General features: G+C 36.6%; 1 protein-coding gene and 1 long non-coding RNA gene across 3 annotated transcripts in view; one reads left to right on the top strand and one right to left on the bottom strand.

The window, feature by feature from the left end:
- LOC141379314 (uncharacterized) overlaps window positions 1-17,001 on the top strand; it is a 187,233-nt gene that overhangs the window by 10,982 nt on the left and 159,250 nt on the right. The window contains exon 4 of one of the 2 annotated variants that reach the window (XR_012395863.1): window positions 888-1,283. The exons of the other annotated variant lie outside the window; for it this stretch is intronic. This is a non-coding gene — a long non-coding RNA (uncharacterized lncRNA). Of the gene's footprint in view, window positions 1-887; window positions 1,284-17,001 lie in introns of those variants that run through there. 2 annotated transcript variants of the gene reach the window in all.
- foxo3b (forkhead box O3b) overlaps window positions 5,061-17,001 on the bottom strand; it is a 45,966-nt gene continuing 34,025 nt past the window's right edge. The window contains 2 exon segments of the mRNA NM_131085.1: window positions 5,061-6,920; window positions 8,159-9,597. Coding sequence (NP_571160.1) covers window positions 8,173-9,597 — 1,425 coding nt within the window. The 3' untranslated portion in view covers window positions 5,061-6,920; window positions 8,159-8,172.

Below are 17,001 nucleotides of genomic sequence, written 5' to 3' on the forward strand. Positions count from 1 at the left end.
TTTGTACAAATTCAAAAAAAAAAAGTACTCCTTAAACCTTTAATGTACCACAGTTATCTAGAGAAAAAGAATGTACAACACTGCTTATGCCCAACAATATTTGTGAAAATTACAACAATTTCTGAATAAATTATTGAATACATTTATTTATATTAAGGAAATGTAATTGGGAAAAATGTATTGAACACCCTGAGAATGAAATTTCAACAAGTGAAGGCTAAATAACTATACCCTTCCACAACACTAGTTCTAATAAAATGAATTATGCATAATACTGGTAAAATTGTACAGCATGTACTTGAAGCCTGACATTAATTGTCTTGAAATATATTGAAGGAGTGAATTTGTTACGGAAGAGAGCACTTTAATAACTTTAATGGCAGTGATTTAAATTAGTTTCATACTGAGATATAATCTTGTAATCCTTTTAATAAACCCTTTATCACCTTGCAGTAATTTGCTTGCACAGCATTTTCTTTTCTGTGGTTTTAGAGACTGTCAATCAGTGTAGACCTGCAATTAATTGTGTAAAACTCACTACTGTATGTGCTAAGCTTCATAAGAACGAAAAAAGAAAGTCATCTTCACTAATCAACATTGTCTTATTAGCTGTTTCAATGACTGTCCCATCCCATCCCTACTTTAAAAGTTGTGTGTGCATGCCTATATCTTGCTGGTGGATTTTGTAGTGTGTGACAAAGCTTAATAGTGTTTTCAGTCATGGATCCCAGCATGCTGTACGTCACCCTGCTTTGAGGCAGATTGTATTCTAGCACCTAATGGATATTAAACCTGAGCTCCCTCACACACAGGCTGTCTTTCTTTTTTTTCTTTCTCTGTCCCTCATTTACCATGTCACACTATCCGTTCGCCAATGACATCACCAGACCACAGCCCAGTTCTCCAATCACCGTGTCATCAATCCGTCGTCCCACAGCTTTGACCGGTCAGACCGCAGCACTGACAGATCTGGCCTCACTTGAGAAGTCAGAGGTGAAGGCATTTATGGCACGCAATGTGATTCACCATGTAAACGGCCATTGCCCTTATTTTAAGCACATTATTTGTTGAGTACACACAAAAGCATTATTATACGTAGAGATTATACTTCTCATGTCATAGATGCCTGATAGCACATATTGTTACTTATTTGTCATCATAGATTTAGTGATTTAATCATACGTGACACGGAGATAAATAGGATTATTAATCTTTTATATGTATTAAGGCTGATTTGTCTTAATTTTTATGCAAGTAAAATGCAGTTTACTGTACTAATGCACTAATTTTGCTGCAGTTTTTATATTTTTATTTTACATTTTCTACAGTTCTACAACATTAGTACCACTTATACAGTTATTTCAATCAAGTAAAAATACAGAATTTAGATTTCTTTGTTTATTGTTGTTTACAAAACATTGATTTTAGCTTTACACCAGGGATCACCAAACTTGTTCCTGGAGGTCCGGTGTCCTGCAGATTTTACCTCCAACCCTTATCAAACACACCTGAACAAGCTAATCAAGGTCTTACTAGGTATACAGTACGTGAAACACAGGCAGGTGTGTTGGGGCAAGTTGGAGTTAAACCCTGCAGGGCACCTGACATCCAGGAACAAGATTGGTGACCCCTGCTTTACACTTTATTAGGTGCACCTTACTTGTAGCAGGTTGGACCACCTTCAGAGCTGCCTTGTACTGGAAATATTCCTTTTGGTTCATATTGACATGATAGCATCACACAGTTAATGCAGATTTGTTGTGGTGGAATCTCCCATTTTTCCACATTTCAAAGGTGCTCTATTGGATTGAGAACTGATGACTGTGGAGGCCATTTGTGTACAGTGAACTCATTGTCATGTTCAAGAAACCAGTCTGAGATCATTTATGCTTTATGGCATGGTGCGTTATCCTGCTGGAAGTAGCCATCAGAAGATGAGTATTTAAAGGGATGAGTCGTAAAGAGATGGGCATGGTCAACAACATTACTCAGGTAGGCTGTGGCGTTGACACGATGCTCAATGGGCCCAAAGTGTGCCAAGAAAATATCCCCCACACCATTACACCACCAGCTTGAATCATTGATACAAGGCATGATTGATCCATGCTTTCATGTTGTTGATGCCAAATTTTGAACCTAGCATCCGAATGTCGCAGCAGAAATCGAGACTCATTAGACCAGGCATTGTTTTTCTAATCTTCTATCGTCCAATTTTTGTGAACATGTACGAATTGTAGCCTCAGTTTCCTGTTCTTAGATGACCGGAGTGGCACCCTGCATGGTCTTCTGCTGCTTTAGCTCATCCGCCGCAAGGTGAAGTTGCTGCCAAGTGATTGGCTGATAAGAAATTGAATAAGAAACCTAATAAAGTGGCCAGTGAGTGTATGCAAATTGTTAAAAAGTTTGATAGTTTTTGTTTTAAATTCAGTATTAATTTTAGTTAAAAATAGCAACACCGTATTAATTTTAAAATGTTAGATGTTTAAAGAACAAAATAAGGGTGTTGTTTAAGTGTAACAAGATCAAAGTATTTTCAAATAATACGTTTAAAAAATGGTAAACAGAATAGGCAATAGATAAAAGAGTGTAAGTATTATGAACATGTTTTTTATATATATTTAATAAATGTATAATTGTAAAAGAAGAGAAAGAGCAGAGTATTTGTATTTATATAAACAGACTGGAAAGTTGAGTTTAAAAAACTTTAGTCAGTCAGATTTGTTCCCAAAGCAAATGTCCCACCTTAAACACACACATAAACTTTATTGGCATAACACATTTGACCTTAGAGTTATGTAACAACCCTTGACCCTTGAGTGTGACGGCCTGTCTGTGTTTCAGTGGGACAGATTCCAGGCATTTCTTATGGGTCTGTCAAGGTGCAACAGTCAACACATTCTTTTGACTGTTAACTGCTTCACATGTGAATTTTATATAGAAGTTATTTGTGAACTCTGTTGTTGATATAGAGTGTATGCAAATATATATACAAGTAAATTGTGACTTGAAATGAGATTTTAGTAAGGCTCTATATATTGGCATTGTACCATAATTGCACAATGACATTTCCCAAGAATAAGTATAACATAACAACAGAAATAGAAACAGCAAAACAGAAATTAAAGTGAGTTTCAAATTTAAGGCTCAGTATACATTATAAAGTTTTATATATATATATATATATATATATATATATATATATATATATATATATATATATATTTATTTATTTATTTATTTATTTATTTTATTTTTTTTAAATACATAAACGTATTATGTTTAGTGTATTTTAAAAACAACAGCAAAGAAGTGTAGCTTAACCAAGCTTTATTTACATGCGCACCATTTCTTATACAAACTAGATTACAATTCAAAATGGAGTACACGGGAAAAATACTCACAAACATCTAGTATCGAAGTTGTATGACTATAAGATAAGAGGTAAAAGAGCAAAGGTAATAAGCAGAAGGAGGTGAAGGAGGAACGCTACGATCAGGGTGGTAAAATGTTGAAAATAGTGGTATTTGTAGATTATCACACTGAAACCTGTAATGTTTGAGAAGGCTCAACTAGTGATTGGGAAGATGGTTACCTGTGTGAATCATCTGTAAAAAAACAAACATTTTCTAGGGAAAGGGGTGTAAAAATACATGCAAGGCAGTTTTTGAGACCGTAGGTGAAGGTGTAAGTCTTATACGGGTGATTTTTCAATTCATTGCACACCGGATATCATCAGCTACAATGTGAGTGACTTTGAAAAACGAATATGGTGAAGGCAGAACCATGGTGTGGGTAATGGAATAATGGAGTAAAGCAGGTGTGTCAAATGCACTGTAACAATTATGCTAAAATATTAGCATTTTTTGATAAATAAACACTTACATTTGTGTTGTTTCATCATCTTCTTGATTATTGCTTTGTTTTCTTGTGACATAATAATTCCTAATTATTATTAGGGATGTCCAGATCCAACCAGTATGTATGTATGTATATATATATATATATATATATATATATATATATATATATATATATATATATATATATATATATATATATATATATATATACATACACACTCATTATTTTTTAACACATGTAAAGTTATGCGGTGGCACAAAATTAAACCTCTTTATTGACCTCACACAGAAACAGCAACGTGTGCAGCCTGACATCACTTTATTGCAGAGATGCTATTGGTTAAATGCCAGCAAAATAGAACACATAAGCAGCTTGAAGCGAGTTTGTCTGTGGTCTGGAGGTATAATAAAGTTGAAATAGCAAACTGTGAGATATGTAAACTTTGAATTGCCTGCCGGATATTTTAAGTTGAGGTGCTATTTGTTTTTAAATTAGATTTTTTTTTATATTTACTGTTGCACTACACTCTAAAAAACACAGGGCTAAAAATTACCTAAATTGGGTTATTATTTTTAGCCCCATTAATGATTTTTTTTTCTACCCAATAATTGGTTATTTTTACTTAAATAATAGGTTAATTTGATCCAAAAATGCCCGCGAAACATGACCCAGCAATTATGCTGTTTTGACTTGGTGTCACTGAAGTACGGTGGGGGATGTGCAGCTTTGATCACAGGTATACAAAACGTGGTAGTAAGAAATTTTAAAACTCAGAAAGGTCTGACTAAAGGCTGCTATGAGCATAAATCTCATTTTAATCATCCAAGAATGCAAGGAATCTGTGTTTATGTTACACTATTTTCATTGCAATTAAACAAATTAGTGTATAATATGTGGTATCCCAGTCAGCCCCTGCTGTGAGTTGATTTGACTCAAAGATCTGGGTTGAAAATACCCAAGACTTTGAAAATAACCCTGAAAAATTACCCAAAATGCCTCAACCCAAGATTTGGGAAGAAAAAATAACCCCATGTTTTTTAGAGTGTATAAAAGTGAGAAATGATGTTATTTATTACTTGATTGTTCAAGCTACTTCACAGAAGAGTTGTTGAATGCTAAAATGAGGTGAGTTAAATAAAAAAATAAGTAACATCCTGGATCTGTTTCTTCGCTCTTTATTCTTTTTTTTTTTTTTTTTTAAGTATTATAGAAGTAGCGGATCAGGTTTCGGTATCAGTAGATACTTAAAATCAAATGACTCCAGGAGAAAAAAAAACTGATCAGGACATCCCTACTAATTACCAAATCTGCAGCAAACTGGGGCTTGAAAGACTCTACTATTAGCACATTATTAGCTATTAAAGCAGACTAAAAGTATGGTAAACATAGATTTTGACACTTCTGCTATAAACCATGTCCAACTCCCCATGTAACAATTCCACTATTTTGTTCATGTGCATGGCCTTTGAAAGATACAGTTGTATTATCACTACATTTCATAAGTATAGCTGTATGTATACATATATATGCATTGCACACGATGCATATGTACATTTACATGCATGCATACAAAGATGGACGTACTGTATGCAGTGAACGGTAGCTCTCTCTGAGAGACGGAAACACAAAACATCAGGATTTGTACATATTTTGTGGTAACAGTTGAGCACAATGGAACAAACAGAAAGAAGTTTAATAAAGTGACAACCCCCATGAAGACATCAATAAACTGACAACAACACAGGATGGATTCCTGTTGCTTTATCTCCTTACTTTAGAAGACTGTTGTTCATGTACGTATGTTCATAAAACATTTCTGAAATCGCATACAGCCAGGTTGCAGTTAATTCAAGATGAGGCCCTGATGTTTTAAAATGGAGACCCCACTCTCCCCTGAGCAATAGTGATGCATTTTGCATACGGAGACCCAAATGTCCCCGGATTTCACTGTGTGTTTGTGATTTTGGCTGCCAGCATCTCCTATACGTTTTCAAGTAATTTGGCAAATATACAAAAGATAGCTTATTGTTTTTGCTCAGTAAAGATGGCTTTCAGAGGAAAGGCTCATCCACCATTGAATGCTGCCATGATGCTAATTGCTAATGCTAATCGATTATGCTAGTCCTCGTGGCCAGGGAAACACAAATGGCCTTTAATAAAGGACAGGGCTCAACACTGATCATTTAGCACCTGGTATGGCATGGAAATGTCCACGATGCAAGTTAATATTTATTTATTCATTACATTTGGCTACATTTAAATGTGAGAAGTCCGAACATAGCTTTGCTGGCTAAATAAGACGCCTCCACCTGCTATAAGCTTTCAGTTTTACCACTTTTTTGTACAGTTACAGACAGTAAACACAAATGAATTACTCCTTATATGATTATATTCAATCACAAAAAATGCATTACTTCATTATTATTATGAGGCAACTATAATTCAGATTGGGAACTAACTACTTTATGGTAACAGTGAATTAAAAATGAAAGCATTGAATGAAGTGCACTGTGTCAAGCTACATTACTCCACCTGAGCTCTGAAATTTTTCAGGTTAACTCTTCGCTTCTTATGTTGATCAGTGACTACAGAGTTAGTGCTTAGAGAGTGACACAAGTAGCCGATCATTTAACAAATAAAGTTAGGAAAAACAGAGAGAGAGAGAGAGACCCCAGCCATGGAAACTACTGTATGTTTATGACAGAAAAGCTACAACAGGCCTCTTTAAACGAAATTTTCAGATTACTTCACCTCTAACAAAAGGGATCATTTCAAACATTGCATAATGTGGCATTAATAATCTGAGTTCACTGTTAGTTTGAGTGTTTCTTCCACTGGGCAGTCTTTCGTTATAGTCTGGGTCTGCTGAACTGAAGGTAAACATCATCAGGGATGTTGTAGTCAGATGGACCTGTAAACAGGCATATCATCCAGTGCTTGCCGCAGACAGCAAACTTGGCAAAGGATACTTCAAGTCTGTTGGATGTTTGTTTATTTTTTGTGCAGGATTTTTTGTAGTTGTTATTCGGTTATTTGTTGTTTTCTTTGATGAGCTGAGCCTAGACAGACAGAAAGACAATTACGTATTGCTCTGTTTTAAATAATTGTTATAAGAAAAACAAAATGCATCCTGTACTGAAGCTTAGATCTTGCTAGGAAGCTTGACTTCTAAGACATTAAGAAGAAAAATATACATCTCAGAACTTCAGGTTTTCCCCATTTCACTATTCTGTGAATGGCTACTCAAAATGGTAATTTCCTGAAGTAATATCTGTACAGTGGCCCCTCGGCATAACACGGTTCACCGTTCGCGGTCTCGCAGTTTGTTTTTATTTACAGCACATTGTCTCCTGCTCCCTGATTAGCGCATTGTGTTCTGCGTCTTGATTGGCTGTAAGTTATTGTCAATCAATCTCCTCCCTGCTGTGTTTCCTGTACATTACAAATTGCGTTCAGCTTGCTAAATTGACATAAATCTTCGATTGCTAGCAGTGTGAGTTTGAATTGCTATACTGCATGTACTGCAAGTTTTCTCCCTAACAAACCCCATAGCGTCGATGAAACATTCTGCACCGTCAAAAGCACCCAAAAGGCAGAGGAAGATGCTAACCATTTCACAAAAAGTTGGACTTCTGGACATGCTAAAGGAAGGTAGAATTTATGTGAGTGTTTAAACAAGAGACAAGTGTGAAAATGTTTATACCTATTTGATAAAATATTGTAGTGAGGGGTTTTTACAGCCTTAAAACCTCTATAATAATTGTAAAAAATAAGCGTATCGAAAAGTAATCAAAATCTAAATTCAGAACCTATAATCAAACTTTTCCAGATCAGTTTTTTCAATTGCTTTCCCTACCGCGTGTGGAATCACGTGACCACACTTTGTTTACACTTCTGTGTTGAGTGCAGCGTATGGTCTGGTGTAGCCTTCACGTGTTCACATACTTCTCGCTGTGACTGATGCCGATAGTGACCTCTCAAAAAACGTATCTACACGTTGCAACGATGCATAGCGCAAGCTCTGTGATTGCTCAGCTTGGTGGCGTTGACGAGTGTAGGTGGCGTGGTGAGGGCAAAAAATAATTAAATAAAAGAATTGTTTATTAATTGTGATCGAGTTAAAATGTTCAATTAATCGAGATTTTGATCAAATCGCCCAGCCCTATTGCGGGCTATTCTTAGAACGTAACACGATTAACGAGGGACCACTGTATAGCTAACCAACATCTTGCTACATTGAAAAACGAGTTTCTCTGTTACATAGAAATCTATATTTATATGTTGTATATCAGCTCACCTGAGCAATTCCCATCAGCCTGGCACCCAACTATGATTGGACTGCTTTGTTCCAGTGAAGTTTCCCACAGGATTCAGACTAACAGCATTTTGCATTAAAGCATCAAAGTTAAAATCCAGTCCATCGGAGTCCATTAGTTCTGAGCGGATTATGGAATCCACGTCACAATCCAGACTGCCGTTAAAGATGTCAAGGTCCAAGTCTGAGGGAAATCGATCTGTTCCTGAAGGGTGACAGATTCCAAGCCCATTACTTCCATTCATGCCAGTGTAAAGCGGCGTCTCGGTCATCAGCATGGTGGGCTGTGGCTGGAGGAGCTGCTTTGCTGAGACTAGATTATTGGCATCGTTAACTAAACTTTGCGCTCTGTTGTTGGAGAGGGAACGCAAAGATCCCTGGCCATTAGACCCCTGATGGTGTTGCTTGTTCTGTAGGTGCCCGCTTCGCCCATTGAGCACAGAACTGAATGAAGACATCATGGGATCATTACGAAGCATAGGATTATTGCGTAGACGGTAGTTTTGAGAGGTGACTGCAGCACTGGCCTGTGATATAAGTGGGTCTGACTGCGTCATCATTACATCACTATGACTGTGAGAGACCAGCGAATCAGAATTCAGCAGGTCCTGAAGTGAGGTCTCAAAACAAGAAATGCTGGAGAACGATGTTTGCTTGTTTTCCTGAATGGTCTGCATGGGTTTCTGACGGAGGCTTCCCGGCGAAGGGCCAAAAATGGGGTTGCTGAATCCTCCAGTGTTGTTGCTCACAGTTTGAGATGTAGAGGTGCTTGGGGGTGACGCAGTGCTCTTAGAGCCAAAACTGAAAGGAGAGGATTCTTGAACTACCTGCACCTGTGTGGCGATGTTGTCTAACAAATCGACCATTAGGTTGTCCGCCTCATTAAGATTCATTGTGCCAGTCAGGTCAGCAAGTACTGGGAGTTCACCCGGGCACGTTTTGGAGTTTGATGAGGTTGACGATGGAGGAGAGAGGCTGCTGGGGCTGGAGTAAAGAATTGGAGACAGGGGTGGCCCGTCTGAGACATCATCAAGCTCTGGATTGGCCAGGATAGGTGACAGGCGTCCACTCACGGTGCTAGCATTGGAGTTGGTTCGAGAACGGAAGTCAGTCCAGCACGATTCCTGTTCATCACTGCTCCGGGAAGTGGGGCTTCCTGGCCACTTGGACAGGCCACCAGCAGATATGTTCTCCAGTGAACCCTCCTGGGCAGCCTGCAGCGCTGCCTTTTTCTTGGCCGCACGCCCACGTGCAGTCTTGGTGTATTTGTTACCATTGTCCATGGAGACTGCACGTCGCCTTGGCGCTTTACCTCCCCGCCCCCCTTCAGGATTGATCATCCACCACGAGCTCTTTCCAGTTCCTTCATTCTGTACACGGATAAAACGGCTATGCAGGGACAGGTTATGCCGGATGGAGTTCTAGAAAAAGAGAGCAAAGAAAACAGGCCATTAAGAATCTACCCACTGCATGATTCAGAATGAATTCACTGTGTAATTAAAACTTTTGTTTTGTTCAGTGAACTACTGAGCAATATATATATCAAATATATATATATATATATATATATATATATATATATATATATATATATATATATATATATATATATATTTGCTAAATATTTAAATATAAAACTATTTTAATGAGCACATTTTTAAGCTGAAGTACCCAAGATACCTGTGTGTGTGTGTGTGTGTGTGTGTGTGTGTTAAGTTATGACGAGCGATACCACGGATACCGGTGTTTACAGTGCTAAGTCTCTCTAGAGATTAATGACATAATGTTTGTGTGCGAGGGAAAACACACGGAAGGGTATTACCAAAACCTCAATGGAGCTGCATGTTGTGAATGAAGTCATTAAAAGTAATTCATTTTCTTCCCCCTCTTACTTAGCAGCTTCTAAACAAACTAGCGGCGCTGCCACCGAAAACAAACTTTACACAGCACAATTTCTTTTTTCTTTCCATGCATACACCTCCCTTTCTTCAACCTTTCCTTGTTGTGTAATCCAGTTCTAGGTAAAGCCCTCAGGAGAAACCCTTAATAAGTGTTTATTGAGTGTCTGTGTGTATGTGTGTGTGTTTTGATTGTCAGAGTATCAGTGTCTTTGTGGTTGTTAACGCTTTACAGAGCTGACTCATACAACCTCCAGTGCCCTTGTGCAACTATTAAATGAAGTATATGGCATGCAAAAGTTATGGATTTTAGATTTATGCGTCTTGCTCAAACAGAACCACGGTAGTTTCAATAAAACTCTATGCAAACAAACTATATGAGATGTAGAAATGTAGTGCACACACCCTGTAAACCTTATAATTATGCTCTCAGGCAGAAAACACATCCCCACACTTTCCTTAATCTGCAAAGTTCATCCTTTCAGCCTCAAACTAATGGGACACTAACAATTTTTCGCTTTTTAATGCAAAAAAAGTTAGTGTTCACCTGTTGTTTTTACGCTTAACCTGTTTTGTGTAAATGCCTAGTGTGTTTGATTTCTCTGCACGTGTGTGTGTGTGCATTTGTGTGTTTGGGGAGGCTGTTAACTGAGCGCCCAGCTGCACACTGAATCTCTCTGGAACACAGAGACCTTTTTGTCCGTCAGCAACATGTGGTAACAATCCATCAATGTCAGCAGCCACGCAATGCACACACACGCAACTACAGCTTCGCTCACATTCTTCTTCAGGGAGATGTGTTTTGGTTATCTGCTACTCTCTGTGAAAGTTATTGCATTCTAGCTGGTAATTTTTTTTGTGATGTCAGGAAACCAGTGACTATACAAATCTGTAACCAGCAGGTTATTGCCCACAAATCAGCCAAACCAAAACCACAGTGAATTTAATCTGCCAACATTTACGCAAGAGAAAATTATGTTGATAAAGGGGAACTTTTTAAATATGGACATAATATAACTTTAGGGTTGTTGTAATTTTGCTGTTTAGGCTAAGGCTAGGCAACATCTAAAATAATTAAATGAATAAATAAATAAATAGTCGAGTATAAAAGGAAGACGACAGATCAGAATAGACTGATATAGGCTAGATTTTAGTTTAGTTACTTTTAAAAATACGATATACTTCATTATGTACTGTGTGTATGCAATACAAATGCCACATGAGAGGTGTCACGATCACCAGCTGGACTACAATTCTGTCATTTTATGAACTACATATCCTGTCATACACCTCACACACTCCTGTTTCAGGATCTCCGATGATTATACACACAGCTGGTAGCTGATCAAAGACTAATTACATGGACTATTTATACAGCGCACATTCCCTCACACTTTGCTGAGTCTTGTTTTATTGTAACATTACGAAGTGTTCTCTGTGTGTCTTGTCTTTTCGTGTTTCTTGATCCTAGCCTTGTTTCCTTGTTTATGTTATTGCTGCCTGTATTGACCTTAATGCCTGTGACTTGACTATGCTTCTGGATTGTACCTGTTGAGCGTTGCCTGGCCTGTCCATTCTCTAAATCTAAAACTTCACATAGATCCTCACTCCATTGTTACCCCAACTCCCCAAGCAAATCATAGAATACGACTTGTCGACTCTATCGACATCATTTTTACTTATGTAATTTAAATTAAAAATTACGTTGATACATGAAGATTATATCACATGTCCTAATGCTTCTCATCTCATGTCAGACAAGATTGTGATACTAATTATACATTGTATTATGGTCAAAGAACGACTTTAATCTTTTTTTTTCAATGACAAGACGTCCCATTATGGGATTGAGTTATATTTTATATGCACAGAAATCATGTTGGGAAAGTTACTTTAGAAAGTAATACATGAAAATAATTACGTTATTTAGTTACTTTTTATGGTAATGCGTTATGTTACTTTTGCGTTACTTTTTTATTACCTGGCTGAGGCTTGACCTTTTTCAGAACTTCTTGGTGCAACTTTCTTTCTTTCTTTCTTTCTTTCTTTTCTTTCTTTCTTTTCTTTCTTTCTTTCTTTCTTTCTTTCTTTTTCTTTTTTTTCTTTCTTTCTTTCTGTCTTTCTGTCTTTCTTTCTTTTTTAATCGTGGAGTTTTGCAATTAACAACACACTATACAACCTACACCTTCATTTACCTTTATACACATAAAAAATAATATTATGGGATAAATTTAGGAGAACTTCCAGAGCTATAACATGTCGTATATACAGATTGATGAAAGTTTAAAGCAAGTTGTTTGTTACTTTTCTACTATTTGTCCAAAGTAAAATCACTGTCCTTTGAGACAATCTCCTTTTTCTTTTGTTTGATGCAATCAAAATAATGAACACATTCTCCCATTGACTGTGTAATTCATTGTGACTACTTTAATGTTTACTCAGCAATTTTTTTAAAAGTAACTCAAATATTATTATTCATTTTTTTTAAAGTAATGCGTTACATTACTTATTACTTAGAAAAGTAATATTGTTACGTAACTCACATTACATGTAATGCGTTACCCCAGCACAGCACAGAAAGCAAGTCAAATGATTAATCTTAAATTTTTAACTTTGGTAAAATGGTTGAAATAATGTTGCATAATCTTTCAGTGTATAAATTTATATAAAAACCCAACATTATACTTATTCTGATCTGTAATAATAAAATATATTAAATAATGAGTGATATTGTATTCTATTTAAAATTATTAAAAGCATATTGCTGACAAACCTTGTAGTCTAAAACTTTTGAAGATTTAAAATAACAATGAAGGAGTATTTTGCTAACGCGCTGTGATCTTAACTTTTTTTGATTTTTTTTTTTCTATATTTTATCAAATAATTCGCATTTTAAATATGTCTGATGACTTTTTAGGATATAGACTATTGTTATAGAGTGACTTTTTAATTGTTTTCTTCTGTAAACCATGACAAACCTTTAATTGTTCAGATGCTTTTTCAGATGTTCAGATGCTTGTTCAGATGCTTATTGCTTTGAACCAATTTTTGTCTATGTTACCCAGCCATTTTAAGGAACAACTGGCATAAATCTGGCATGGGAAAAAGTTCTAAATCACATTCACAAGTTCACATGAGTTACTTTGAAAGCTTGAAACCAACGAAGAGTAGCTAATCTCTTGAGTAGCCTTCTCTTATTGGAGTTCACACACCATGCCACTTAACAAAACACAATACATATCTTCATAAGCACCCATAAAATCCTTCCTTCCCCCTCTTTCTCTTTCCATCATGCACGCGTGCACACACACTCGCACACACTTACTGCAGTAACTAACTCTAGGCAGGGCCATTGTGTGAATACGGGTTTGGCAGCTGAACATTTCAATGCGGTTTACTTTCAATGACATACAGAGTGTGGAGGGCAGTGTGTGTGTGTGTGTGTGTGTGTGTGTGTGTGTGTGTGTGTGTGTGTGTGTGTGTGTGTGTGTGTGTGTGTGTGTGTGTGTGTGTGTGTGTGTGTGTGTGTGTGTGTGTGTTTGTGTGTGTGTGTGTGTGTTGTGTGTGTGTGCTGTAAAATTGTTGCTTTCCAGAAATCGGCAGAAATAAATCTTTTTTCTTAGCAAAGCCAAGTACTGGGCTTCTAAGTATTTGGTCCGTGTGCTTTTATGTCTGTGACCAAAAGGAAAAGGAAAACATTCAGTGTTTATGTTTTTAGGAATGGTCAGATTGCAGGATGGTTAAACAAAGATAAAACTAGCAAGACAAAAAAGTAAGTTTGAGAAGAATGGGATTTGAGTCTTTCGAAATAAGAAATGAGGCCAGTGTTAATAGTTTTATAGTGAGATTAACAGTTATTTTTCAGTAAGACTTTTTGTTTATTCTAGTATTTTATATAAACACATTCAGACATTTGCAATACATGGTAAAAAAACATTGATGTTACACAATTGTTACACAAAAAACTTTATTTTTGCTGATTTTGAGAAACATAAGATGTTTTTCTCTTTGCAAGATATAATTTCTCTATTATTTTCAAGTTAATTGTTACTAAAATATTTTGTAACTACATTGTTTTTTTACTGCCGTTTTGCTAATCAAAGGTATTATAAATACATAATTAATGATAGATAGATAGATAGATAGATAGATAGATAGATAGATAGATAGATAGATAGATAGATAGATAGATAGATAGATAGATAGATAGATAGATAGATAGATCGATAGATCGATCGATCGATCGATGGATGGATGGATGGATGGATGGATGGATGGATGGTTGGATGGATGGATGGATGGATGGATGGATGGTTGGATGGATGGTTGGATGGATGGATGGATGGATGGATGGATGGATGGATACTGTAAATAGATAGATAATAGATGGATGGATTTATGGATGGATGGATACTGTAGATAGACAGATGATATATGGATGGATGGATATTGGTTTCAAAACCCTGCTGATGAATACATATAATCTGTTATGCCAAAAATGCCAAACTACCCATCAGCATCAGGAATTCTGCTTCTCTGGACTCTTTTAAGAAACTTCTCAAGACTCCCCTTTTAACTTAGATTGATTATTTTAGTCAATTAAATCATTCAATCTTATGGTTCATATTGTGTTTTTGTTGTTGTTATTGTTCTACTTTCTTACGGTTTGCCTTGTAGCACTTTGGGTCTGAGAAAAGCACACTATAAATAAAATTTATTATTATTATTAATAATAAATATAACAACTAAGTCTAGAGAAACTGAGATTTTTCAAGTGCTTTCTTGGTTTTTACAGAGCTCTTTATATGCGTGTGTGTATATATATATATATACACACACACACACACACACACACACACACACACACACACACACATATCATTTTTTGTTATTGTGTATATGTATAATCGTCTTTGTTATGGATTAAATCCAAAAGATCTTCGTCATCAAAATATAATCTTTTCTATGGCTAAATGAACATGCCGCTGACACAGCAAGGCTGAGGAGAAAGGTAGTTTCTACACAAATGAAAGCACACAAATACATACACGGTCCTGACCCATCCCGCACCCTCCCACTCGCGCCTCATCCCATTCCCAGCTGCCTTGACTGCTGGAGAGAAGGAGAGAACATTCCATTCCATCCAACCAAAATGTGCGTTTTCCGGCCAGTACAGGACGTCTCTCCTTTTGTGTGCGTGCATCTTGTTCGAAAGTGTGTGTGTGTGAGAGAGAGAGAGAGAGAGAGAGAGAGAGAGAGAGAGAGAGAGAAAGTTTGAATGTGAATTGACTGAAAACTCTAGTTGACTGCATGTAGACTAAGGATCCAGTTCCTTCATAAAGTACATTGTGTTTTCTGTTCTCTGTCCATTCACATCTGCTCTTCTAATGCTCATTCTAATGTTTACACATCCCAGCCAACCATATAAAAATTTCTAAGCACACCAAAAAGTACAAAGCACACAAATTAAAAGTAATTCTTGTTACTGGGCAGGTCACGCATGGGTAACCAGCTAGAAACACTTACATAACAGTATGCAAATCTATGGGAATGTTTACTCCTTCCCTTCGAAGATTTGTGCAGGACTAATAATTGGAGAGAATGTTTCCAAAACATGACCAGCACAAAGCATCTTAAGCATGTAAGATTGCCAAACAGGGCATGTGTGTGTGTGTGTGTGTGTTGTGCGCGCATTGCATAATGTTGCATGTTCAAAGACCTCCTTGTTTATTCTGGGCCTTCAGATACAGGGGGTGTTGGCCTTCCCAGCCCACTCCGTTTAGCCAATCCGAGCGTTTACATAAAGGCCCATACAAACACACACCGCTCACATAGCTGACCTCAACGTAAGTATGTGTCATCTGTGCTTTCCAGCAAATGTACACAATCACTCCTAACCAACAGCCTCACATTTTAGGGTATTTATAGCAGACACAAATATTGGTGTAAATATGCCTACGCTGGCATATCAACACATGCAAGAGTTTGAAAAGTACTGTCATTAGAGTGTCACAGCTATTAACTCCTGTAGCTAATTGTATTAGGAGGCAAGGAGTATCTTAGGACAATATTATCTGTGACTTGGTTACAGTTAGTCCGATTATCCGACCTGCGTCGAAGGCCAAACTAGCACAAATCCCCTGTGTTTACAGTAACTATAAACAAATGCAGAATAGAAAACAAGATGAAAAAGAGTTTAGAACATCTAGATTTTTTTAGTATTATAATTGTTTTCAGTTCCTTTTTCTGATGGTTTTGTGATGTAATGTATATATAACGAGGTCATCATTAGTTTGGTTTGATAGTCACACTTTAAAATAAGCTTTCATTAGTTACTAATATGAACTAATCATGAGCAATACTTGTAGCGTATTTATTAATCACAGTTCAACATTTATTAATGCATTATTAACATCCAAATTCATGCTTGTAACATTAGTCAATGCACCGTGAGTTAACATTGTAATTCCATTAACTAACATTAACAAACATGAATACCATCCTGAATGTTCTGTTCATTGTTTGTTCATGTAAATAAATGCATTAACATTAACTAATACAACTTTATTGTAGAGTGTTACTGGTTTGATGTACTAAATGAGAGCAAGGCAAGTTTATTTATATAGCACATTTCATACACAATGGTAATTCAAAGTGCTTTACAAAAGCAGGAATAAAAGAAAGAAGAAAGTAAAAACAGCAAACGGTTAATAATTATCAAGACATTATTAAAATGTGTTAAAACAGGATTTAATGGAATAAAAAAAAAAACACACAATTTGCGATCTGTCGGACATAGCACAGTGCTTGATTTGAATGTGCCTAATGTTGGAGCACACCTGATCATTTCTGGAAGCTTATTCCAGCAGCGAGGGTGTAGTAGCTAAAGGTGGATTCACCCTGCTTTGACTAAACTCTGAACTTCTA

Source organism: Danio rerio, chromosome 20 (assembly GCF_049306965.1).
Source record: "Danio rerio strain Tuebingen ecotype United States chromosome 20, GRCz12tu, whole genome shotgun sequence".
Classification (NCBI taxonomy): domain Eukaryota; kingdom Metazoa; phylum Chordata; class Actinopteri; order Cypriniformes; family Danionidae; genus Danio; species Danio rerio.